The 27676-nt window shown below is 37.1% G+C and overlaps 1 protein-coding gene across 7 annotated transcripts in view; it reads right to left on the bottom strand.

The window, feature by feature from the left end:
• Nucleotides 1-27676, bottom strand: part of VAV3 (vav guanine nucleotide exchange factor 3) — a 183258-nt gene that overhangs the window by 55410 nt on the left and 100172 nt on the right. For 5 of the 7 annotated variants that reach the window (XM_052800935.1, XM_052800929.1, XM_052800932.1 and 2 more), the window contains 4 exons: nt 18599-18700; nt 15904-16004; nt 8135-8157; nt 4951-4996 (listed from right to left, as the gene is read on the bottom strand). In XM_052800935.1, the coding sequence (XP_052656895.1) occupies nt 4951-4996; nt 8135-8157; nt 15904-16004; nt 18599-18700 (272 nt within the window). The remainder of the gene's footprint in view (nt 1-4950; nt 4997-8134; nt 8158-15903; nt 16005-18598; nt 18701-27676) is intronic. The other 2 variants (XM_052800930.1, XM_052800931.1) reach the window with 2 other exon arrangements.

Raw genomic sequence — 27676 nt, 5'->3', positions numbered from 1 at the left:
TTTCTGTGGCTTAAAACCAAGATAAATTCTTGTTCTCAGCAATGATATTGACAGTCAGTTAGTAATGGACCACAGAGATGCAGCCAGAATCACAGGTAGCTGCCCCCATTGCTGAAATGGAGAAATAAATTCCTGAATGCCAGTTTTTCAGCACTGGGCTTCATGTTGCACAAGGTTATCTTTTCTTATCCATGCAATTGGGTATTCTCTATACAGGGCTGAACAAGAAAGCCAACAGTCAATCAGGACTACCCAGGACTTGCCTTGATAGTTCATAAGACAAGAAAACGAGAGACATGCTTCAAATTCTCAGTTAAAGAGAGTAGTTTTATCTTTCACAACTAGATGCTTGGCAAAGAATTATCTGCAGGTTGGGATATCCCAGCATTTGAATTTGGGCCAGATTTTGCTTTTGGCTGGGCATAAGGTTGGAATGGCACTGAAATGGAAATCAGAGTTAGACTTGCATATCACAGAGCACACTGTGTCAGAATTTGTTGAAATATCTCACAGTCTAATATACCTCATTCTTAACTGAAAAGGAAATTTAAACTGCCAATATTACACTACCCCCTAATTTTTACTGTGAAGACAAGACGCAATCATTACCACAACACACAAACATCTGAATATTGTTTCACTGCTTAGTAATCACATATAACAATGCCATAACCTAGTTTAAACATTCCACAATCCAATTTCAACAAAATATGAAGCACACAGTAGCTCATTTCCCACTATGTCTAATTAAATAAACATATCTCCAATGCTGTAGTTCTCCCTGCACAGATTTTTTTTTTTTTAAACATATATACTTCAGGCCATAAACCCAATTATTCTCTTCAGATCCTTTTCTTTATAATCTGTGTAAAATCAGTATTACAAGATTGCTTCACAAAGCAAGTATGGACCAGACACCAACCAGAAATACAGATACCTCTATTTAAAATTACTATTTGAACTTTTAACTCCTAGGCTGAAAAACAGCTTTGCCCAGGCTATTGCACTGCATACATTACTTGTTAATATTGTGTCCCCCAAAAAGAACCCAAGTCAATATTTTACTTTCTTTGAAGGGAAAAGACCTGTTGGTTCTGTCCCTCAGTTCAGAACTAAGGTTTTCTAAGCTTTAATCCATGCTTATAAAGAAAACAGCTAGTTAAGAAGTCAGAATATTTTCAGTGACATTCTTTCACAGATCAGATTTTGAGTTTAATCTGCAATGAATCTTGAATATAAGGCTTCTAGTGTTCTATTTTTACCAAGTTTATCCTTCTGATATGAAATATACTTTCACACTTTTAGAGATTACACTTCCAATGTTTGTATTAGGAGAAATGTTTAGGGTAAAACTAGTTTTAAAAACACTAAGCTGTGAATCTATCACATTTAGACTCTTCATGCCATTAAAAAAATAAAAATATAGCAAACATACACTGTATTATTCCAATAGCTGAGAAAGAGAAAAAAAATAATTTTTACTCTTACTAAAATACATAAAAATTACTTCTATTAAAAACATTGGTCAGATTGCATCATCCTTCTCAAAAAAACATACAAAGCGTTAATTTATGCTTGTGAATATACATTTGTCATTCAAGTCAATAGTGCGAATCACATGCTTAAAATTGAACACATGCATGAAAGTTTTCATGACATTCCTTACACAAGGAAAAACATGTTATATAATTATCACTCCATATGCCCATTCCAGGCAAAAACTGATACCAATCTAAATCACTTCTCAAATACATTTAAGCAGTATCATGTTGTTCTACAGTAAAATGCAAACTCTAGACCAATTTTTCCTGGCTTTATAGGTGCATATGCATTTACAGGTTCATTCTCTCCATGGCTTTTATTATCTGCTGATTAATCCAAAGAAAGGTTATCTAAAACATGTCTCCCCTAAAACTTAGTACATGGACCAATTCAGGAGGCCATCTGCAACTGGACCACAGGCTGAAGTCACAGTGCACAGCATAAAGAAAAGACAAAGTCGTATTTTCTTTTTATTTTCAATTTGTTCTTCACTTGTACAGTTTCTGCACATATTTCTTTTCTCATGACTGTTTCATATCCCAGGAATTTCTCTGCCTCATCATCCATTAATCACTTTTCCTTCTACCCTTCCTTCTTATTCAGCACAAAGCAAATCTCAAGGAGGAAACTGTCACTGTCAAAACTTTTAACCAAACTTCAAAGAACAACAAATGAAACAGCCATGAACAATTTATAGCTTTTAGGGTACTTCAGCTAGATAGGTTCCTCCATCAATGAACTTCATCAGCAGAAGACGAGATAATTTAATCCAGTATCCTCACATTGTTTTGTTTAGACCATCCTTCTACTCACTTCTCATCAAACTTAAATGACTTACCATTCAGGGCTAAGCTGTGTCAGTAAAAGTTGAATTTGGCTCTAACAAGCATAAAAAGAGAAGCACAATGCATCAACTTGACTATGCTACGCCTCCTGCATTCATTATTCTTTACTAAAATAGCCAAAGACAGACAACAGAAAGAGACAAGACAGAACATGATGTTGAAAAGTTTGTGCTAAAATACTTGCAACCCAAAATAATTGTATTTACTGCTGATATCAAACTCCATCAATATTTAGACACTGCAGGTGCCAGTTATTGATTCACAGCAATGCGTGCTTTCCTAAACTAGTACCCATGCTTCAGCACCATAACATGCAACACAGGTTGCGGCAGCATATTAAACCTCCTAAAGACAAACCAGTCTGGGCAGCAAACTTCTTTTGTTTTTTAAAAAAAGACAGCACATTAAAATTTAAATGTTATCTCTGACTTTGACTACCTCTCTCAGTGAAAAAGAGCGCCATGGTGCTAGGATTTCCAGAGATTTATATGCCAGTGTTCTCAAACAGCTCTTAGGATCAATGCTGTATGTATGCCTGAAACAACTGATGTCTTACAAGTGCTGCTCTCTGGGTAGCATCTTCTGTCTGTCAAGGCAATGCGCAATCTGATGAGCAATATTACTTAGAATATGCCAAAGAGATGCCAAGAGTTTACCAAAGACATGTCTTTAAATCTCTACCAAGTTACAGCAGGACTCAGAATGCATATGCTGACAAAATGCAAATAAAAAAAGCTCACTTCAGTTTGAAAACTGACTAAGTATATGTACGGAGCACATTAGTACATAGTATCTTTTTTATTACTATTTATTTTAAAAAATTACACTGTCAGAAGCAATTCTGTAAGACAGTCTTCTGCAACAATCTCTCTAATAAAGGGACCTAACCATAACGCAGATGTTCTGCATTGTTACTGGCTTTCAAAAATGTAACAGGGACCAAGAACTTTACTCAATAAGACTATCCCAACACTCAAAGAACTGTTTTGTGTAGGTCAGTGGATAGGGTGGGGTGCAGCATAACCGTATTTTAGGCATTGGTTACATATAGCTTTTAAACATCTATTTAATTCAATGACTCCGGTGATTTGAATGGTACTTAGTCTTCAATAAAAATTAATTTTAAAGTATCCTTGTATATAAAGATCATGTAAATACTTCGTTCAGACTTCAACAGCAAGTAAAACCACCAGTTTACTCAAAAAGTTCTCAAAGCTATATTACCCAATCTTTTAGAAGTCTACGTGAGACAGCTATATTTAAAGATCCAGACCTATAAGGACTATTGTGCAAGCACAGATTACACTTCACTGCCACAAATACCACTGAATTGGAAGAACTCAAACAGTCCCACTTAGAAGAAGTATTCTCATCCTCTTCTGCATTATTTAATTGATATTCTTGTTATTTCCCCCTCTGACTGTATTAATTTTCAGAGTTACAGGGCGCTCATTTTTTTCTTTTTTCTTTAATGACTGCAGTCAACAATACACAGAACAATTCAGGAGTATCATGAAGCAATTTTTTTTTTGCTAGAGGGAACAAAGTGACAATACGTGTTCCAAAACATGTCAAACGTAGGTGAGTAAGAAAGGTGTGGTCTGCTTCAGCTAGTTACAACATTTAGACTTTCAGAGCCAAGGCAGCTGCAGTGCTAGTGGCACAACCAGCATTCCTACTTTTTGAAAAGTGCTTAGTTCTGCCAGGCTGTAATGTGGTGCATAGAGTTGCCATCCTGTTTCATGTTTGACTCCCAACTACTCTCAGGTGTCCGTATCTAGAAATATTTAATAATCTACAGCTTAGTTTTATTCCAAATAATATCTGCATAACAAATCTCCAGTAATTAAACTATATAAGAAACCTAAAGGACAGAAATGTAATTACTATAAAAACATGACACTAAAAATATGACACAGTTACACTGAAAACCATTGAGTATTTTGTACAAACACATAATGGGTCTCCAGAGGAAATGTTCACCCACTTGAGTACACAGTGTATAAGCAAGCACTTAATTTTCGTAAGGGCTGCTGCTGCCATGATTCCACAAAAGTATCTACTATAAACAGGAAGAATAAAATCACTTTGAAATTCTACATAAAACTGCAATTGGTTTATGCATTTTAGAAGAGCATCTCGTATTCAATACAGCTAAGCACTGAGCACCACTACAGTTAGGAGAGTTGAGAATACCCACAACTTTGCAGATCAGAACCTAAACTTTATAAGCAACTGTCTGCTTTTCATCACTTAGTTACTTCTTTTAAAACTGCAAAGTATAGTAGGGTGGGTCATGTTAACCGAAAACCCAGAGGCATTTTGTTGTTCAGATAGAACTGAAGCACTGCTTAAGAAAACAAGTAAAAAAAATTAGAATTCAATCAGCTGACCTTATCTTTGAAATCAGAAAAAGAGCAATCACTTTAGACTTTCACGACTTTAGCAATAAAGTTCTCAAAATTGCATGCATTACAACAGTGTTCATAATGCAACTTCATAAAGTGAGTTATCTCGCTCTTTTTATTTAATGTTTAACTATTGAAAAAGTCATGACACAAACCTGGGTCCACATGTCTAGAGTTTCTTCTAATTCCATTTGTTCGTTTCTGCATAGCAAAAATACAAATCAAGGATATGAATAAACATGTTTTCATGTAGGCATATTGCACTCCTTTGATTCCCACAATCTACTAAGCAAAGCTGGTTTTCTTATTTCCCCCAATCACCACCACAATTATCTTTACCTCGTAGAAAGATCATACTTTGAAAAATATTCTTAGTAATGTACAGGTTTTTTTCCATATATCCCATTTTTTCCTGACACTAGGCTCAAAAGATTCTTAGTCCGTAAAAGGTTTATTCATGCATCAACATCTTTTGATACCAAGAACAAATTTATTTTTTAACCATTTATGAATAGGATAGTGGAAAAACGTGCAGTTTGGCACTATCTGCCCCAGATAATGTCCACAAACACAAAAGTATGGAAGCTGCTTGCTTTGCTTTAGTAAGGTAGAAACTTTCACTATTTATACTTTGTACTTAAGGTAGCTAGAATTTCCTATGGAATTCTTAATTTTCTTATTTTCTGGGCAAGTACTTAAATATATTTAGTAACTCATGTCCCTCTTTCTTTTAAATTTGGATGAACCAGGGCCATGTGAAATCAGAAACTCTGATGAGACCTTTTTTTTTTTTAATGTATGTTGTACTCCAAGACACTTAATATAGATCCCTGAAAATTTCAGTGTGAAATAAAGCATATCTGTGAACTACCGATCTGCTTTTGCAAACTTGTTTTAACTGGTAGCTTGCACGAAGGTTCATGCATTTATTTATTTTTTAATCAAACCAAGCAGAGAAAAGCATGTTGCATAACAAAGGGAACAATTAGGTTCCTCTGATTTACTTGCAGTTGATATAAGCTGGTGCAGGACACACACCGAGGCAGGCCAGAAAGCAGTAACCTGAGGCACAACCAAATTACTAAGCCCTGTAGCAAGTTGGCAAAATGAAAAGCTTGGTTTAAAAACAGCTTTCAAGCTCTTGAGTCTTTGGACATGCTCTCTCTGTACCCCACAACTCTAATTAAAGAAAGGATGCAAGTTTTGTTTAACCGGCAGTGGGAAGAAGTAAAATTTAAAACTGCTGTTACAATGAAGGTAATATTACCAAATAAGAACAAAAGGCTGAATTATATCCTAGTTTTGTTTGTTTGTTTTTTTTTAATGGAGGCTGTATTGCTGATCAGGATTGATGCAGACTGGTGATTAACTGCAGATTTGTACAAGAGAGGGAAAGGGGCAGGAGTGGGAAAAGGAAGCACAAAGGAAGATACAGAAATGTTTAACTGAAGTGAAAAAAAAAATACAATAATTCTGTGACAACGTAAGTCATGCACACCAAAGGACCGGATGGAAAACAATTTTAAGGAAATAATTCTTGAGCCATATGAAAACATGCTCAACACTCTTAAATATATTGCAGTACCAGTAGATTTCATTACATTACTGGTATGAAATCTAAATCCACATTTTCCAAAACAGCAGATCCTCATCTATGCTCAAGCTTCCTTCTGCACAGGGAGAATTAAAGCAGGCACTTAAACAAGAGTCTTGGTAAAAATGAAAGCAATCCTGACATTTTGGATCAACTCGATAACAAATCAATAGCTCCAGAAAGGAAGCCATTTTTTTACTCACAAAAAAGATTTACCAATTAAGCTAGGGGGTGAGAAGCCGAGGAGCAGAAGGGATTAGATACAAGCGGCATACTATTTTCTTCATCCAGCCACAGTATGTTCACCACAGTTAGCTTTACTGAGCCTGGCAGCCTCGTCCACAAGGCCCAGTAAGCGATCTGTTGACAGCTGTCCCAACACTCACTGCCTGTCAGCTGCGGTACCGGGAGAGTGTTAGGCAAACTGACCGCGTTGTAGTTCCCATATTTTAGAGTGCCCTTACTTAGCGGGTATTTCTGCGCAAAGCCATGAAAAGCCAGGCAGCACGTGCCAGGAGGCACGGCTGAGGGAGCAGCGAGGAGAGCAGGCATGCAGTAGCACAGGCAGGTCTGTGGCAGCGCAGCCCCCTCCTCACCCGGAGCTCCTCCCGGGCCGCCTGGCCCTTCCCCTGCCAGGCCCCCAGGAAGCCAGTGCCCGCTGCCGCGGCCTGCAGCCGCCCGAGGCCCACAGCCAAGGAGCTCGCCAGAGGGTGCTGGGGCTCCCCTCACCCAGCCCCCGGCGACACCGAGACGGCTCAAACATCAGAGAGCACAGATGTGGTCAGCCCTACGCAGGACTCCCTCCTGCACCAGCCACGTCAGCAATAACACCCTTCCGATTCCGTTACCCATTTTAGTGATAGCACCAAACACATGCATGCTTACGGAAAGAAGCAACGTACACGCTCCTACGCTGTTCATAACCAGCGTGTCGTTTAAGCAGTTAAATTACCATAAACTTCTGATCTAAAATAGATGCTAGAAACTATTACACTCTACATTTGAAGGGCTTCCTCTCTTTTGTCAGAGCTGGCAGACAAAACCCAACTGCTGTGCCTTTCTGTACTTCAGTGGAAAGGCACCAGGAGCTGGTGAGAAAATAACCCCGGGCAGCTTGCAGCCTTCTTGGGCTGATAGCAAGGTACACTACATGCACCATGGTAGCTCCTCTGTACAGGGCCCATTTTACCGTTCTCTCCAGCTTATATCAACTCCACAACCACTGGATAGCTCCACAACTAAACTCTTTTTACATGAAGAGGCAAACACCGCCCTGCCAACCCTTCATCACCACACAGTCTGGTGTGGCAGAGATTGGGACACTAGCATATTACTCCAGCAGGACTCACTAGCATTTTAAAACAAAACAAAACAAAAAACAAACAAACAAAAGATTACTTTTAACTCTACTGCCAGATTTAGTCAAGGAACAGTAAGGATCATCAGTTCTGAAACAATCTATGGTTTTTACCTGTAACTTGAAAAACGAATCTCCACCCCTTCCAGTGCTCTCAGCATTAAGCCATACCAGCTGAAAATCGACTCACACTTTGAACAGAATACATTTATAGTCATGAATACCTTGTTTCTTAGACAATTTCTATTTTTCCACCACTCTAAAGAAATCTGTTGTTAAATGCAGAAGAAAAGCATACCTGCTCCAACAGCACATGCACAAAGTAAATAAGGAGCTCTTATGTCACTGACAAAACAAACATCACATGCAAAGGAAAACAAATCCTTACCTCATGTTTCAGGTTCCCATGTTCTGAAACATAAGTAAAAATTGGCATTATTGACGATTGTAAATTGTACGCTTTTTATATAGCAATCTCAGACTGTACCGTGTTGCATTAGAGAAAACACTGCTGCCTTCTTTTGCTACCTGATACCTGCAGCCGCCCCGGCAGCCCGGGGCTGTGCCAGATCCTGTTGTGCAAACCCTGCTGCGCTCTCCTCCCCACTCATTGGTCCTGCCGGGCTGCGCCGAGCTGGCTAGGAAAGGCTCCTTGCTGCAAATCATACTGCACTTCCCAGCAGTGGCATGGCAATCTAGTCCGCTCAACTTTATAAACTTTTAGAACACTTCAAATATACTTTATAAATATTGACTTGTTGGGAATTCAAAAGCTACAGCTCTTCACTGCAAGTCGAGTTTACACCTTTTCGTGTCTCTGTCTTTTCATAGCATGCCAATGTATACAAGATAAGATGAACACCTTTAGCATCAAAATTTTTTGGTATTTCATGTCTTTAAGTTCAATTCAGCATTGCCTTAGTATACCACAGACTCTGAAGCCATTGGTGTTTTATTTGCCACTTTCACTATGCATTTTCTAGTTCTATTTAAAAATTTAAAAAAAAAAAAAGCCCTGTGGGTGATCAGGACTGCATCAAGACAGTAACACTTTTGCACGCCCACACCACCACACATCACAGAAGACACAAAACCAGGTATTTTTTTACATTTTTCTTTGAATGTCTAATCCAATAACAGGTATTGGGGTGTACCCTAGATTCGGGTTAGGTGCCTTATCAAAGCACACACAGCTGTATTTACCTGTGTGCACTCTAGCACTGCACACACTGTTGAGGCAAAGCACAAACTGCATGTCTGGTCTGTACTTCATCACATTTGAAAACTTTTCCTGTAGTATCTTGTAAACAGTAAGCCATATTCATAGTAAATCAACTAAAAAGGTTTAACTACAAGTAGATTTTGTTCTGCTAAAAAAAAAAAATACATTAAAGTGTGGGAAAAACAATTGTTTGGCTTTCTAGCATTTTATGCAAAGATGATAAGGCATGCCAAGACCAAGCACGCCAGCTGAGGACTCTGGGCCTGGCTGGGGAGGCACAGCCTGTTTACCACTGGCAGAGCTCTCTTCTCACGTACGCTTTCAGTCACTATTTCCTCTCTCATACAGTGCGCCAAAGACGCATCATCTTGTCATCTGCAGAAAACACTTTTATGATTATAACCTTTCCAAAAGTATTAATTTGCATTCGTATAGCAAGCAAAGAGAAGAAAATAAGCCCGCCCCAAAGGAGGAGGTGCACGTAGACTATTGAGGTTTTCTAAGGAGCCTGAGGGAGTTAGTTCCCTAAGTGCTGCTGAAATTCAATATAATTTTGGTATTTACTTTTGCAATTTGATATGCCTTTCAGAATTTTTGCCGAAATCTGAATGAAATCACCTTTTTGGATGTTTCATGTCAGCATTATGACTGACTTCGAATTAAGGGAAGTCATTTAGGCAAGTACTCACAGGGGGGCCAAAACGTCAAACCCATACTTAGGGTTTTTCTATGGTTTTTGTTTGTTTGTTTGTTTTTAAATGTCCTATATTCAGTTCTGCAGATCTCTTATCAAAAAAATGAAATGGAACATCATTCTATCCTCCAATGGGAATGAATGAATCTGATTTTTAATGGTGGCTGTTGAATATTATTTTTATCTCTAGGAAATATCCCAAACCCAACTAGATGAATGAGTTCCATTTGGTGATTGCAGTATCCCAACACTTTTCATAATAAATAATTACAAAACTCTCTGATTAACTTTCAATAATTGGATTCAAGAAATCACTACACAGGAAGGTAATAAATACCCCCAATAATGCGCATAAAATAAATTTCATTAAAAGGGAGGTGGGGGGACTGGATTAAAAAGAAAGCCCGAAACTTTGCCAACACTGACGGACTGAAATACCATTTGTGACTTCACTATTAGCACTTCAGGAATAGAAAAATATCCAGTATCTGTATTTCCACATAAAAGCCTATTCAAAAAATAAGACTTATTCTTGTCTTGTTATTTCATTACAGTTTAAATATTCCTCTATTTCAGAATATTCTGTACTGAATTATATTAATTGCTTCCTCATGAGAGATCTTCTTCCCAAATGTTACACAAGTACAAGAGCAAAAAAGCCTCATTTCTATTTATTTCTATTTTTAGAAACAAACAAATGTCTGGGGATATTTTACAGATATTTTACAAGGGACAATTTTAATTCAAGTTCCTGCTCATCGCCAATGTGCCAATAAAATTATCAGGCGAGTGAGTTCTCGCTGACAGCAAGCTACTTTTACTGCCATAGTTCAACACAATTTTTAGGTTTTTTGTTTATTCACTGAGGCCATGATACCATCGGGTCACATTTTGATAATTATATTTTACTACAAAAGCAACAGGAGCAGCTGCTGGCCTCGGTAAGTGAGGGAGCACAGATCGGAAAATGGGAATAAGCCACTCCTCGGGGATGCAACAGAGCAGCTGGATTTACATGCTAACTAAATGGAGAATAAGAAGAATATGTATTAAACTACTCACCTTCCTATTTTAAAAGAAAATTCAAAATATTTAAAATGCAGCAACTATGAAGTAAGCCACTTTGAAGGAGCTGTGGGACTACCTGCTCTTTTCCAGTCATTTAGCCAGTCACTGCATAATCAGAAGAAAAGCAAATTGTGACCTATAAGTACCATAGTGTAGGACTCTGAACAAAATATCAAGCCCCCTAAATGACTTTTGTTTAGGTTGAGCAAGAATGGTTAGTTAAACAACACAGCTCAACCTCTGTTGCAGTTAAATAAAATATGGCATAAATCCAACGACCATTCTAGGACTTAAGCATTTACTTGTCAACTCTGTTGACATGGTAGATTTGGAGAAGAGCCAGCAATTTTGCAACTATTGATCAAGCCAGCAAAAAGGTAAACAGTGAAAGCTGCTGGTTTCTTTTTAGATGTCAAAAACACATGCTTTTTATGAATAATCTCTAACGTGCTGTAGCAAGCGATTATTACATAAACAGCATGGACTATATTATTGGGCATATACATTACCATATGAAAGCAACTCTAAACTTAACCCATTCATATGGTAACATTTTCTTTCAGGTTCATCACACAACTGAAGAAACTTCTCTTCCACCTAAGGAAATGTAGTACTTTTTCAAATGGAATTATCTGAAGGAGAAAGGAATCATGCATACATTAACTAAAAATTACTATTAAAATACCCAGTTAATGTTTTTCTAATTAATTTACGCCCTGAGAGATGCTTCTAACATCCCCTGGGAACAGCAATATAAAGAAGAAAATTTTGTGGGTTTGGCACCATATTTACAATATTTAAAACATTTTCAGATTCTAGAACCATTATTGGAGGTTCATCTAATTGAAATATTCAATAGTCTGTGGAACAAGCAAACATTTGCCTGAGAATACTTAATTCAATATAATTGGACAGACTTGGAAAAATTCCAGTCTGGCAATAGAAATGGATTGTTAATTCTGCTGTTTTAGACAAGGAAACAGACTGGAGTTCTGCAGTATGTTCTGAGCAGAGGGATACTGTTTTATCAATCCTGAGGACCTCTGCAGAAATTGCAAGGGCCACAGAACAACCTGTAGAATGAAAGTGGGAATAATGAGGGAGACAGCTTCTTCCTTTGTCTACTAAAGGCGTGTCTTACTCATGCTGACTTACCAAAGGTCCCACTCTTAACCATTCCCAAATATAAACCCTTCCAACTAGTGGGAGAGCATCACCAGGTAAGTAAAATCGCCCTGTACCTAGAAATAAGGCATAGGAATGCAGTTAAGAAGAAGAGGAGACCTCCACATCAGCTGCCAGAGAAAAGAACAACACATACATCCTTATAAATGGCCCTGTCAGAGAAATATGTGCATCCATTTTGTAATCACTGCATTTAGAGATTGCGTAAGGCCTTGTGTTTAAGACTGCACAATCAGACTTGAAGGACTTCATCAGAACATTATCAAAAAAGAGGGGGCATGGAGGGTTTCAAATAACAGAAAAATTAAGTGATAGGGCATCAAAGTAAAATATGTGAAAATGCAGAGGACTACTGCTACAGTGCAGCATTTCAGGGGAAAAAAAATTGAAATCAATAATGACAGAAATAAGCACAGAAGACTTCAACCAGCACTGCCAATTTACAGCAACAAGGGCAGGAACAATGACAAAAAAAACCAAAGGCTAAATGTAGATATTTGGTTCTATTTATTAATTCAACTGATTAACTCTGCATCTTTTATTGCTGCTACTGTTGAACTGGCCTTCTTTGAAGCAAAACGTCTGAAGAGCTGGCGTATGTTTGTGTATAAGGCATAGCATGAAAACACAACAATTTATCTTCAGATTTTGTCAATGTGTATCATCTAAATCTGACACTTATTAAATTTGTCATTCTAAAGGTTTCATCTGTCTTTGGATGTCTGTCTTTTGAATTTTTACAAACTGTGACTTGGAATGAAATACAAAAAAGATTTAATCCACTCAGGGAAGTTGTAAGCATCATTTCAGAAAGGCTAGCAAAAACATCTGCTCAGTGGTCTAAAAAGAAAACAAAATCTTAAACTGTACAAAACCAGAAAATGCTGAGGAAAATTCAAATGCCTTTAAGAAACCTAATGGTATATTCTCATTGCAGTGTTTGAATTCTGATCACCTCTTTTCAAACAGACCTCTAGAAATAGAAGAGGTCTACAGAATGGGAATGAAAATTGACGCATAGAAAGATTCCACTTACAAAGAGATAATAAAAAGCATTTAAGACTATTCAGTTCAGAGAGTATACTAATAAGAGGTCATGAGAAGTTATAAAATAGTTTATCATACAGGAAGAGTCAGTCAAGACTTCCACAAAGTTGCATGTTAAATTAAAAAGGTTAAAAGGTCAAAAGGTCAAACATAACCAGGGTAAGATATGCAACCTACCAAAAAAACCCAACAAAAAAAAGCCAAACCAAAACTCTACAGAACTCACTGTTCCAAAACTTCTGAAACACAGTTAAATATTTCTATCAACAAAAATAGGGAAGCTATGCAAAAGCATTAACAAGCCATAAAAACTCTTAGAACACCAAAAAGATACAAAGAAAATTTAAGAGGATTAAGAAAGTAGCATCATTCCTGGGCATTGTCTACCACACAGAGGATTTGCACTTTCCTAGGAAGCATCTGGAATCAACCATTGGCAGCATGACAGAACACCAGATTAAACGGACCACACGTATATCATGGGATATGTATATATTCATTCCATGTCGGTGGCCGTAACTAATACCACATGACTGGGGAATAATAATGTCCAGTTTGCTAAAAGGATGATTGTGTTTCCTGTCCATTATACCCTGTGAAAAAGGCTGTAATAGTCCCCTAGAAACAAAAGAAATACATAGCGATACAATAAATGTTCCAGGCATTTTTTCTACTATTGAAGCATTCCAGCTATGCTCCACAATTTCTTAGCTAATAGCACTCTCAGGCCACCTTTGCTAATTTCCCACAGGAGCAGCAAATGACACCACTAGAAAAATTAAATTTATCATAAATTAATTTCTCTAAAGTTTTCAAAAGGAAAAGCTTCAAAATTAAAACTGTGTTAGAATTTTGTGCATGTAGAGCATACTTTTTCCACAAAATGCAGTGAAAATGTTGAATTTTACATGATATCTTTGTGTCTACATTCCTTTAATAACATTTTGTAACTTAGCAGGCAAGGCAGATAACTTATGGGAAACCTCATTTCTCAGCATAGCTCTGGAAAAGTGAAAACATAGCTCTGTAAAATCATTCATACTCAAGTTGCACAAACCAATATTTAACAGTCTGAATTGTCCCATATTTACTGGACCATATAGGGAAGCAGGAACTGGTAAAGCTACTCCTTAAACCTTTCCTTACTCTGTGCACATTATGAAAGGGCAGCACTGCTCAATCAACACTTCTTTCTTTAAAAAGGCAAAGAGTAAAACCAGAAAACAGTACAGAAAAATCTCAAGATTTTCCTTCCTACTCATTAGCCAAAGTCCCTCATCAGGTAGACAGAGGACACATTTTCAGCAAAGTAGGCAAAACCATTTGTCCTTTCCATACTCATTCATTCATAGAGGAAGAGGGAGCATGGCAAGAACTGTAATTCAGAGTTTGTTTTTGCACCTATGATCCAGTCTCAGAGCAGGCTGTAAGGAAACCACAGCCTAGCACCACCTGTCATTCTGCCTCATGAGCAGGTGGAAGATACACAACTCTTATAGTTTGTACTCGAGCTACAGAAATCTGGGAGCCTTTGCGCAGAAGAAAAACAAACTGAAAAGAGAAAGAGAAGTGTGAAGAGGACAAAGATCAGAACACCTGGATGTAAGCTAAACACATAACACAAAACAGTATCTTAACAAGTTGCTTCCAATTTCACTAAAGAAAGACTCAATACAGTATCATTTTACAAAAATCAGGGAAATGATTTAAAGGAAAATCCAAAACAACATTCTGCTCCTTTGAAGTTGTAAAATGATAATTTATTCCACTCACAAAGAAGCAGAAATGTGATTTTTTTGTTTTCTTTATTTTGTTCCATCTAGCAAGCGCACAGCGTTAGGTAAGTATATATGCAGGAAAACTGCAAGGAATCAGATCTTGTGTTATCTAGGCATTTATGGTCATTCTTACTGATACACATTGCACCATTTGTGTTCCAACAGCTTTTCTCCCTCAAACACATTCAAACTACAGGGGAGGGAAATTCGGGGGGGGGGGGGGGTGTTCTCAGTTGTCTCCCCCATCAGCACCAAATCATCTCTAGAAAGAAGAAAGAATAGTTAAGAACCTGGACAGAGGGAAGAGTCAAAAATGGCACTAGAGTTATGTGACTAGCTGGCTGGCATGTAACAAACTCACTGCCACCAATTGAATACGTACAGGGAAGGGAAGGGGGGCAAATGATGAGAGCTAACATTTGGCATTAGCAGTGGGAGATCCAGAAGATGTCTGCGAGAGAATTACAGATACAATACTGAGCAGAAAGGGAAGAGGTCAAATTTGGAGTCATCTGAGGGAGACCAAATGGTAGCTTAAGTCAAAAGAGTTCCTTAAGGTCCCAAAGAGTAGAACAGCAACAGGGGAAGTGCAAAGTGACAAAGGCCAGGGAAGAAACTCACAGAGTACAGCAACCGATTAAAAGAAGAGGGGAAAAAAAATGGTCCTTAGATGTGGGAAGTAGAGAACCATCAATCACCTTTTTGTGAATATTGTGAGTGGACAGAAACCATGGAAACCAAAGAGATGAAAGAGGAAGCTGAGGCAACACAAACAAACAGCTTTAGGAGTGGAGAGGAAAATATGAAAATTGACATAGACATAAAGGGAGACCCACAAGGATGATAGATGATATGCCATACAGTAGGTGTTACATATGAGCAGTCTACGATGAAAACAAAAGCAATTCCTTGTTGTATACGACATTGACGAAGAAATTGGGTTTGACCTATAACAGTTCTCTCCTGCTTTCAAACATTTCAATTTAGTAGCAATAAAAATCCCTATGAATTCTAAATGCAATTCTAATTGTGCTTATAAATGGTAGTTTCACAAGTATGTATGTTACAATAAACTCAAATTAGAGGTAAATTAAACCTTAATTATATCTAGCAAGTTTTATGTCCCAATTAAAAATGGTATTCTAACAATAAAAATGACTTACCACCTGAATTAGCTCTGCCACAGTTGTCTAATCTTCCTAAACATTCTTTGTGTGCTCCAACTCCACACTTAGAACATAAATAGCCTTGATAAAATGTTCCCCTGTAAAATAAAATTAGGTAGTGATACATTAGAGGTGATAAATTCCACACATAAAGGAAATAAGAGACATGACAGAAGGCATTAGAAGTCATTTGCTGTTCTGCATAATGATAGTCCTTAACGGCTGGAGAAAAAGTGACAACTGACAAGCGGCTCATCTGCTTTTCGTCACTAGTAGCCATTTAAAAACCACAACCAGATAGTTCTTCTGGACTACTAGTAGAATAACAATCTCCATTAAAATTTAGCCCAAAGTACACGTGAAACTGTACCATTATGTACCTATCCTACTATAGATCTACACTTCGTTTCATCTCAGTGTAAATTTGCCTAGACACCATGAAGAATAAGATCCATTTCAAGGGAGTTGTAAGTTTGAATATATGTTTAAGCATGAAGGAGTTTATAGGCTATATGGCAAATATTCTTGACTTTATATTTGTTCATTAAAAAAAAAAGCTACATAGGCAGGTACACTTCAGTAAACATTCAGATCTGCTAAATAAGGGTCACTTCCCTTACTAAATGTTCTCCAATTCCCCTTAAGGAATTGGAATCTGAATTTGAGTCTTAGGAAACTGATTTATTTTCAGATTTCTGCATGGCTTCTCTCTTAGGTTCAATTCACTGAATGGCTAACAGGGAAACAGGTTTTTTACATGTAGCTCTGAGCAATTTTGAGAGTTCCATCTACTGATGTATTTGCTTACTCTTCGTACTAGACTTATGTGTCTCCGAGATTATCCTGACCAGTTTGGAGTGATTATGCATCCTAGTATCACATGACACCTTTAGCTTCAAAGGAAAATCAGGTGTCTCATATGGAACACAGGATTGAACAAGTTAAACCTGAAGGGAATGTACAGCAACTGCTATTTACTAAAGCAATTTCTAGGCTGTTAGCGATGAAATATATTTTTAATTAAATTCAGAAGCACAATATTTTTAAGTATCAGAATACACAAACTTAAAGACAAGTAAGTAGAAAGCATAAAAATATTTTAATGCAGTCTTCCATTTTTATTTTTTTCCTTATTGCTACACAGGAATGCAAGACTCTGTAGATAAAAGTATAGGACATATAGCACATTATCGTTCACTACAGATGCTTCTAAGACTAGGATTTTATCCCCACTTAAAGTTTAGGCACTAAGGTTCAGATTTTTTTTTTTTTTTTGAAGTATTTACACATTAGCTTATGTTTGAAGCTTAAAATGACAATCCATTTTAAAAAGTGATTGAGGCACTTTATGAGGCTAAGTCCGGTAGACTTTCAATACAACTTAGATATCCAGGGACATGTCTATATACCACAGGGTAGCACACTTGGGGATACCCAAGCTATCTTTGAGCAAATTGGCATGCTTATGCAGAACAATGCAGCATCACGTGGGCTGTGTCCTGAAAGCAAGACAGCCGTTTCTCAGCAACAGCAGTTAGTGCAGTAACAGAGACACAATGACTCAGCTATACTGCTTCAAATTCAGAAATTAGCCCTGACATCTCTTAAGTTCAGGATGTCTGCACCTCTCTTCATAGTCACTTAGACCTGATTGCATTCAGAAAAAAAAAAAAAATCATCAAAAAAAAAAATCTCTGAAAATCCAGGTCAGCCTAACTGTTCAGGAAAAAGGTTGCTAAAGGAAAAAATACATGACAAGGAGGAACATACCTGAGGTTATTTTATTCCATACCTATGCTTAAGAAAAGAACTACCCATACTTCAAATGCCCTTTCTAAAATGCTGTGGCTACATTTTTTGGAACATCAACAATACGCAACATGAGCACCTGAACTGGCCAAAGCTTACAAAGCTTTTGCATCTGCAACTTAAGACTATGTAATTTAGGTTCAATACATACCTCTTTACCACTGGACATTCCATATTTACAAAAAAACAAGGTGGCTCCTAAAAGATAGCTCAAATAATGAATGAGAAACTACAGATGTGCATGCACGTGTGTGTTTCAGAGGAAAGAGGCAGCAAACATGGAATTTCTTAGCTTAAGTTAGCCTTACAAATCCTTGTTCATGAAAGCATTAGTTGTCTGCTAGCATTTCTTACCTAGCTTTGCAACATCTATCTTCAATTTGTCTACATATCTCTGGTTCAGAAATGCCTGTTAATGCCTCACAGTTATTTTCTGTCTCACAAAGCAATCTACCCATATCAAACATTTATGAGCATCGTCATCGTCTGATTTTCTGAAAAAATATTCCATCTGTTCTTGTGACTGGTGGTCTACAGCAACGGGACCCGTGGAACAGCCATGGTAGTCAAAACTGTACAAAACAGTTGTCATTTACATAAGAAGTCCTGTATTAAATAAAGCAATTCACATAAAAGAATCATTATAAAGCAGCCTTCTGATAAGTGAGGAGCATCTTGAGGTTTTGAGTTTTTAACAGCACTCCTGCTAACATTTGGAAACTTGCTAATACAACAAGAAATACTACATACAACTTCATGGCTTGTTTGTCTTGGACAAGTAAACAGCTAGCCATGTGTTTCCACATACTCCTTGGACTCAGATATTTCACCTGGGAATAAAATAAAATTTAAAAAAAAAAAAAAAAACACGTAAAAATCTTACCTCAGAAGCATCTGACAGACTTTGCAAGACGTCACGCGACTGAAGGTATGCATTTTGAACTCATGAAAGCTTGTATCTGCATAGTCTGGCCGTATGTTTGACCTAAAAAAAATTTTGAAAATCTGCTTTAAACCGATGAAAACCAGAGTGTAATACAGCATTCACAGCAGGAAATCTGAATCCACGAACAACTAGTTTTATTTACACTCTGATGTTTTTCACTGAAGTGAACCAGAAATATGGACTTTACCACACACCTTGAAATGATATCTAAATTATGATATTATGCAGACCTGGTCCTTAAAATACACCCTGTAACTACCTTAGCTGTCACAATAACTAGAAGACTATACATCAAAACAAACATCATTTGTTTTTTATTCCCGTTCAGTAACTAGGATCATTTTATGGACCTAAAGAATGCTCACATTTTCATTCTCAAATATTTTGTTATGTGGATGTACAAAAAAGAGCAGCTCATATGGAGAACCACATATTGAAAACATGAGCAGCAAATTTGGGACAGTTAGGTCACAATTATGCAGCAATATGCTAGATAACATGAGTGATTTCAAAAGCAGTTAGAAAATATTTACTGGGGTTTGGCTAGTCTTTCTTAAATATGTTGCCCAATGCCTACAGCTGTTGCTTCACACACTTAATTTAACAAAATAAAATAGAAGATCACTGTTCACACTGCTAAAATACCAACATACTATTGGCTTATTTCCAAAGATCACATTTATGTGCGAAGCACTGGTCCATTTACTGTACATGTGTTTTGTTTATCCTCCCTACTGATCCCTTTTAAAAACAGGAGTATAATTTTAAAATGACCCACTCATCATTTTATTGCACTGGTGACTGTTTGCAGGTTTATTTAAATTTTATTAAGTGATCTATTCCTTTTTTTGTCATATTCCCCATTTCCAAGACTGGGGGTGGGGGAGGAGAACAGGAATTTTCGATTGATTTATCCTTTTTTTTTTTTAATTCAGTGACATCCCCAAACTAGCTTAACACTGTCAAAACCAGTAAAAATGAAATGCTAGGTACATAATTTAATATTAAGCTAGACTCATTCAGACAAGAAAAATATATATACAGTAAGGATTAATGTATTTTTAAATATTATTTACATGGGAATGCTTAGGATTCCATAAATTTCTGGTATCTTTCTAGCAAAAACATAGGACTGCAAGACGCATAGGAATTAAAATAGGGAAAAAATCCTGAGACTAAGAATGCAATAATCTACAACACTCAAAGGAAAGACCAAAAGCTTTTCTGACACAAAAAATTACAAAATCATGCATTAAATTTGGAGATACTTATTAGATAAGTTTCATTTTTATGTATTATAAATAACTTCTAGACTAAAACATAGACCAGCCACAAATTCCAATGAAACATAAATATAGATAACCATGCATCAATCTCTCCAGGACTGAATGAAAAGGCTTATGAAAAAAACATTCAAAGAATCTGTTTAAGTACCTAGTGTCAGAAAGGTCAGTCTTCTAATCCGTCTGCTGAAAATGAACGTGCTGAAAATGAAACTGTACTCAAAAAGCAAATGGGATTTTGCTTTTATGCTTGAGAATAACCTTACATTTAGTACTGTCTTAACTAGCTCACTGGTGTCTCTCTTTCTGCTATGATATACAAGATATCAATACCACAACTCCTGCTAACTAAAACAGGCATGGATACCCATTCACAGCAGGAAGGTACAGGTATCGGGATAAAACTAATCTCAAAAAAGTAAAGAACTTTTGAAACCAGGAAAACAATGTATTATTTGGGGGCTGTTAACTCTGCAGAGCAAGGCCTGTATTGCACAACATGTTTGCCAAGGGGCTGCTAAAACCTCTTAGGCTACACAGTTAACTATGGACAATCCTGAAAACTCCCTAGAACAAGTTACAGTAATTACAACCCCAACAAAATCTGCTTTTTGTTGACCATTTGGTTCAGACCAGGATACCTTGCAAAACCATGTTAAAAGTATCAGCCTAACATGAAGAGACTCATCAGATTTGAAAGCATATCAAATTAATCCTAACAACCTGACCATTTTTCAAGAACAAACCAAAGAAAATGAATTACAATTGAAATACATGAACTACTGAAAATATACCTCCTATTAACAGAACAAAAATGATACACTGTGTTCATTCTTCTTTATATTAAAAGTAGTATTTTAATTTCTTTGTATTTTATAAAGCCATTCAGTTTCATTTTACAGTCCTTAATAAAAAAAGTTACTCTTGAGAGGATGTTGTGGTTTAAACCCAGCCAGCAACTAAGCACCACGCACTCACTCACTCACTTCCCCCACCCCCACAGTGGGATGGGGGGGAGAATCAGGAAAAGAAGTAAAACTCGTGGGTTGAGATAAGAACGGCTTAACAGAACAGAAAAGAATAAACTAATAACAATAATGGTAACACTAAAAAAATGACAGTAGTAATAATAAAAGGAATGGAATATACAAAACAAGTGATGCACAGTGCAATTGCTCACCACCTGCCAACTGACATCCAGTCAGTTCCAGAGCGGTGATATCCCCCCCCGTTTATATACTGGGCATGACATCACATGGTATGGAATACCCCGTTGGCCACTTTGGGTCAGCTGCCCTGGCTGTGTCCCCTCCCAACTTCTTGCGCCCCTCCAGCCTTCTTGCTGGCTGGGCATGAGAAGCTGAAAAACCCTTGACTTTAGACTAAACATCACTTAGCAACAACTGAAAACATCAGTGTTATCAACATTCTTCTCCTACCTAACTCAAAAACATAGCACTGTACCAGCTACTAGGAAGACCATTAACTCTATCCCAGCTGAAACCAGGACAGAAGAAAAAAAGCATAGTGCTAAAATGGAAAAGAATGAAGCTGTTGCCTCACAGAATAGCTGTCACAAGACCCTCCACCTTCTTCCAACATAAGTTGTTTTATTGCACCTATGGGCTAAACTATCAGATTATAATGTGCTAAACAAGACAGACAATTTATTCAGATAAACAGACTTACAACTTCAGCTCTCTACTGTATGCTAAAATTTGGATATATTTGTCCTACTTGCGTAAGCAGAAGAATATAAAACTGAAAACATATAATACAATACAAACTTTAGAATATCATGCAAACTTCAGTTTATCTCGTCCACTATTACCTACAGGAGGACCTAGTTTGGTTCCAAGTAATACTCAGTTCTTCAGGATCACAAAAATGTATCACAAAGAGTGAATTCCTCTGTTTCTTTAGACCCCACCAAGTTTTAGTCTAGTGATTGTAAGATTCTAATGATTACCTCAATAGATTCTCTTTCTAAAAACCTGTTCTTTCTTCATCACCTACACATCTTTCATACTCCCTATCAATTCACTACCATCTAACTTCATATATTACCTTGTTGGCTAAGGCCAAGCTAGCACAAAGATCTTCTAAAATAGCTTTTTTTTTAAAAGACATGAGCCTGAGTAGCTCTTTTAGGGGCACACAGCAACTATTCGTAAACCAAAAGGACCTTTTAAATTTAGCTAGCCCTTCCTTCCACCACTCAAAAGATACCATTTTTCTCCCTTTTTTCCCCAAAGCCACATCACCCAGAAGGAAAAGCTTAAAAATCCTTAACAACAAAAGTTTAGTGAATCGAAGGAGACACCACTGAAGTACATCATCCATAGAGTAAATGAATCGAATCTGGAGGGGACTAGAGCCTCAGCATATTACAGAAGATCCTGTGCAGAAAGAGCAGGAATCAACAAGGCAAGAAACATAACCTGCTGCTCAGTCTTTCTTTTTGTGCAGACTTAGAAGATTCTTCCAAGAAGTTGTCTCAAAATGAACAATGCCATTGCAGTCACTGAGAAGAACAACATTCAAGTTTTCTTTTGTATCTTCCTTTCTATTTCTAATCATTCATCCTAATTGTCTTCAGATTTCAGGTCAAACAGGAATGGGAAAATGTCAAGTGTTTCATTTCAGTTTACACATCAGCAAAATATATTCTCAAATTTGAGAGTCCGTCACATTTCAAGAAGATCAGGATTCTACCCATTATCTCATTATTCTCTTAATAATGAAATAGTCTATTAAAAATACTAATATTTAGATACATTGTTATCAGTTGATTCACGTTAGACAAGAAGGCACTTCATCACTGCTCAAAAAAAAGTATTCACATTTATGCAAAAGCAAAGTTTCCAGTCATCGATACTCTGATAAAGGCAGTAGAACAGTGCAAAATAAGAAATAATATGCTCACTCTGAAGCCAGAGTCCTGCAAAGTGAAGCACAATATAGAATTAATGATACAACAAAAAAACAGAAAAAACTACAGCAAAAAGATAATGTGTATTATCTACTATAAAAGTAGAGGTGGAATAAGGAAAACTTTATAGAAAAATATATATTGCAGGGCTAACTGCAGACAGGAGAACTCTTGCACATTCTAGTACCTGATCAGTCATGCTGCATTATCGCAAATCCAGTTCTGTACACATCACATCAGATCAAGTCTGAGATAATGAGATGTATATATCAGTATATATCAAGTAGCAAGTCTTTTAATGTAAAGCCTGAAACTTAATGAATCTAGGGGTTTGATATTTTAGTTTTCAATATATTGTTTTTCAACAAATCAAAAATAATGCAAAAATAACCCAACTCAATACCACACGGAAGTTTCCAACTAGAGATTAAGGACAACTCATCTGTGACTGTTCAAGCCCAAACACCACAAGGACCGTAGAAAATTTTTTTTCCACAAAACCTTTCACACTGAATAGCATATACTATTTTTTGAGTTCTTAAATACAGTAAATAAAGCTGGTAACTTCAACAGAAAAACAGCAGTCAAAGCACAGCATACAACTTTTCATAGTCATGTCCAACCATAAAGAAGCTTTTTTTTAGTTACAGCATTGAAGTCTTACACTGATACCCTGAGAACACAGACCAGAGCTGCCACAACACACTAAAGAGAACATTTCATCCTTCTCAAATTTTCTTCTCCCTTCTATTTTCCAACCTGTGGGCATGTTCCAAGACATAGAAAGAACCTCAGTATTAGGTCAATATTAATTTTAAGCTTAATACTAAGAATATTTTCTTCTTCAGAAGGAGGATTTCTTGCCAGGGGAAAAAGAGGAAAAAAAAAAAAAAAAAGAAAAAAAAAGGAACCCACACACAATTGCATATATGATTGTTATAAAACTTCAAATATAGTGAAGCAATTTCTGCGGCTAGCATTAGGAAAGTCTAATTTAGAACTTAAACTGGGTTCCTTCCCTATCACAGTGAAACAGTCACCAGTCAAGCCCTCTCACAGGCTCCTCAGTCCTCTTTCCACAACAACTTCTACTAAGGGGTGCCCCAGCCTCACTGCAAATGAAACGTTTTATCCATTTCTGCTCTCCAGCAATGTTGATGAGTGGCCAGAGCAGGAAGTCACCCATATACCAGGAATACTTCATCTGAGGAAAATAACAACAGAGATTATGTTCCTCATTTTATGGTAAAACTCACTTATTTTTACAAGCAACGTGGGGAGTCAAAAGTAGTTTCCCTTCCCCTCTTCTACTTTTTCCCCAGGCTGTTTTAACTCCTACACTCTAGCAGACATAAAATGTCAGGATACAGAAACAGAGTGAATCTGTAATTAGGAATTTTTTTCCAATTCTCTCCTCAATTCAGCAGCAGAGACAACCACGAATGCCCTCTCCTGCATAGTGCTGGATCCCCCATAATCAGATTTACTCCAGTCACTACAGCAACGTCCTTGGGCTGCCCCTAAGCCTTTGAGTAAAGCTTTCACTTTCCAAGTTACTTGCAGAATATTAGTCCCTCTGGGACCAATTCGCTGCTACACCACGAACCCAGAGACCTGAAGATGCTTGTCTTGCTAGTCTCCTCCGTCATTTGGACACACAATTCTTGTCTCTGCATCAGCCATCGAAGCCACCATTGAAGGAGCAGAATGACCGTCTTCTTCAGTCAATCCTGCACCTCTGAACAGATCTTTTGTCTGTAAAGTTTGCAGACTTCAGCGTAGACAAGAGTTATTTGGGTATCTTATTTGATTGCCCTTGAGATCATCAGACTTTGGAGCACTCCATTTTTGCTGACCTTACATGTATGAAATATTCCCCTTTTAAAAATACTTCTCCACATTTACCGTGCCACTTCTTTCTATTGGCTCTTACTTCTCAGAAGAGTAAATTGATCATAGGCCAACTCTGTCTTCAGTCACCCACTTAATGCAACACCTTTATAAATGGTGTCAGAAGGTGTCATATTATCAACAGTCCCCCACAAGCTTTTGCAGTCAGAATTCATTCTAGTAATAATCTTTGCCTAGATGAATGGCACAGCTGACCACAGAATAATGCTACAGATAGCCCAAAATTATCTTGTCAGACAAGACATCGAGATGCCTATTCTTATGTCTATAGAATAAGGAAAAAATTCTCTCTACTATCCTACCTCAAAATGCCAAAATAATTGTGCACATGAATAAAATGAAACAGTTTAAGCTACAGTTTTCTAACACTTTCATATAGCGGTTGGGATAACAGTTCAAAAACTTAAAGTAATTCTTAACCCTCAAGACACCAACATGTCACAATCAAAACATTAATCCTTAAGTCAAAACAAAGCAATGAACCTTGGCAACCTCGACATATCCGACAGTGCAAGTTCGATACCTCATTTTACAAAACTGAACTTTGATCATCTTGGGTCTAAAGCGTTTCCAAAATGCATACTGCAATGAAAAGTGTACATCATCAACATCAAGCAGCTTAGATAGGATTTGTTACTGTCATTTCCTTACTTAATCAAAACTACAATCTGATGAGAAAACATAAAGATCAGAATGTGTCTGAATAGCAATAGCATTTGGCTACCTTATAGCAACATTTTAATTTAGCAGCATTCTTACATTCATGTTTGTTTCCAACAACAAAAACTATACAGAGTACCTTTCACAACAGGTTGGACTAAACATATGAATTGTAGTTTCTTCAGTGGGCTAGGCACAAATATGCTTCCTGTTGCTGTCAGTTTAAACTTCCTCCACATAATTAAGGCTTACAAAATAAAATGCACCAGAAAACCACTAAACTTTCAGCCGCAAAACTCTATCTTACCTCTCTACTAAATACGTAATTACTACAGATAACATGTCCCAAGAGAATAAATAAAAGGCTAAGAGATAGTTTACTATAGCTCCTTCCTTTTCCCATGTGGAGAATAAGTGCATTAAAATCCCAGTCTTCATTTCCAGAAAGGCCATATTTCTAAAGTAGAAACAATGAAAAAGCCCTTATTTCACAAATTTTAGCATACTGAGTACATCTCCCCTTGGATGTTTTGCCCTTCAGATGTTTCAGTATTAGCCTTACAGATTTTAAGAACTATTGTCTCAAGTTTGTTTTGCATGGACATATTACTGAAAGCCTACTGGCTGCCAACAAATCTAACAAAAATATAATAAAAGGACAAAGTATTATGTTGATTAGCTTAATTAAATTCTTATAGCGAGTTTAAATTTTAAATAGGAAATTAATGAAATGCAAATAACACTGCCTCTACTGAAAAAGAGCATACAAAAGAGAAGAGGTGGTATTATAAAAATGTAAAGAGTAGAAGCAATTAGATTCTGCAGTCTTTGGCTCCTGGTTATGGGTGTCAATCTCATAGCACAGCACTAGCAACAAAAAGGCATCCAGCAGCAGAGAGCACTGGAAGCCTACCATCTTGTGGCTTCATATTCTGCAAGGAGTTAAAGGAAGGAGACTTCAGAACACAGCACAAAGAAAAATTCTCCTCTTTCTTTTATTCTAAATCTATTTACTGTTACCTTTAATGCTACCAGTTAGAAACTGTAGTTTAAACAACCTGCCTGCAAGGTCGACTGCTGTCCTCCACTAGTGACCAGTTCTGTATTTCTTGCTGTATTTTGAAGGGCATTTCTTTTAATTGCGTCCTTGGCAGCTTTTCAATACTACCTTGACTTCACCAATTAAGACCTGTACAGATTCCCCCCCTCCCTGGGTCTAGGCCACTGAGAAGGTGTTGCTTAAACCCATTACAAACATTTCAATTAATGTTGAAAAATTGCTTCTCTGGAGTTCTTAATTAACAACTCAACTTTTCCTTCCCAGACTTCACATATTTTTAAACTGAATTTATTTTTTCTTAAACTGGAAGGAAAAATGTATTACAGGAAGAAAAAAAAATGTGAAAAATGTTTGCTGTTCCTTGGATATATGCACGTCATTTTTCCACCACAAAAAGCACATACACGCTTAATTGCAGGAATTGCAACACATACAGGAAAACAAAGAAAAAATACATCACAAAGAGAAATGCAAAAGTAATCCTTTGCAAATGGATCAAGAAAGCTCCTTTCAAAAGTGAATTAGCTGCATAACAAGAGCAGGTGCTGACCTAGACACTGATGAGTAGATCACTACTTCTGTTAAATACAGAGAAAGCAAAGGCATTGTAAACACTGACTGAATCGAGCCATTCTTCTCAGGGGACTGATGATAAACCTCACAGGTATCATTTAAGCCCAGAGATGTTCCTCCAGATTGTCACAACTCAGTGGGGCTGTCAACTTGGATAGAAAACAAACCTTCTCTTTCCCCAGCAGCAATGTCACAAGCATGTTTTTCTGAGTGACCTGAACAGCAACAAATGCCCAGATCTGGATGCTCTTCAGTTGGGAACAGGCTGTCCAGCAGAGTCACAGGCTCTCCATAACAGTACGGTGAGACAGCTGCCCTTTCTTTGGGGTTGACAGTTTTCCCCCAAAATGGAAAAACATGCTAGGAAGTTCTAATGATACTTCTTTTTTTTGGTTTTGACTCATTTTTGCAGAAATGCTATTTAGGTCAGGTTTTGAAGATCTTTTTCCTGTATCAGTCTCTTTAAGAAATGCAATTGTGTCACAAGAAATTACATAGGGTTCAATTGTACATAGACGTTTGCAAGATATCCCATAATTTTAAAAGTGCATTATATTTGAAAGTAAGTAGCCGTTTCACTTAATTAAAACTTGGCT

This window comes from Harpia harpyja, chromosome 11, assembly GCF_026419915.1.
Source record: "Harpia harpyja isolate bHarHar1 chromosome 11, bHarHar1 primary haplotype, whole genome shotgun sequence".
Taxonomy (NCBI): domain Eukaryota; kingdom Metazoa; phylum Chordata; class Aves; order Accipitriformes; family Accipitridae; genus Harpia; species Harpia harpyja.
Note: the sequence above shows the minus strand (reverse complement) of the source record. Positions and strands in the feature narration are given on the sequence as shown.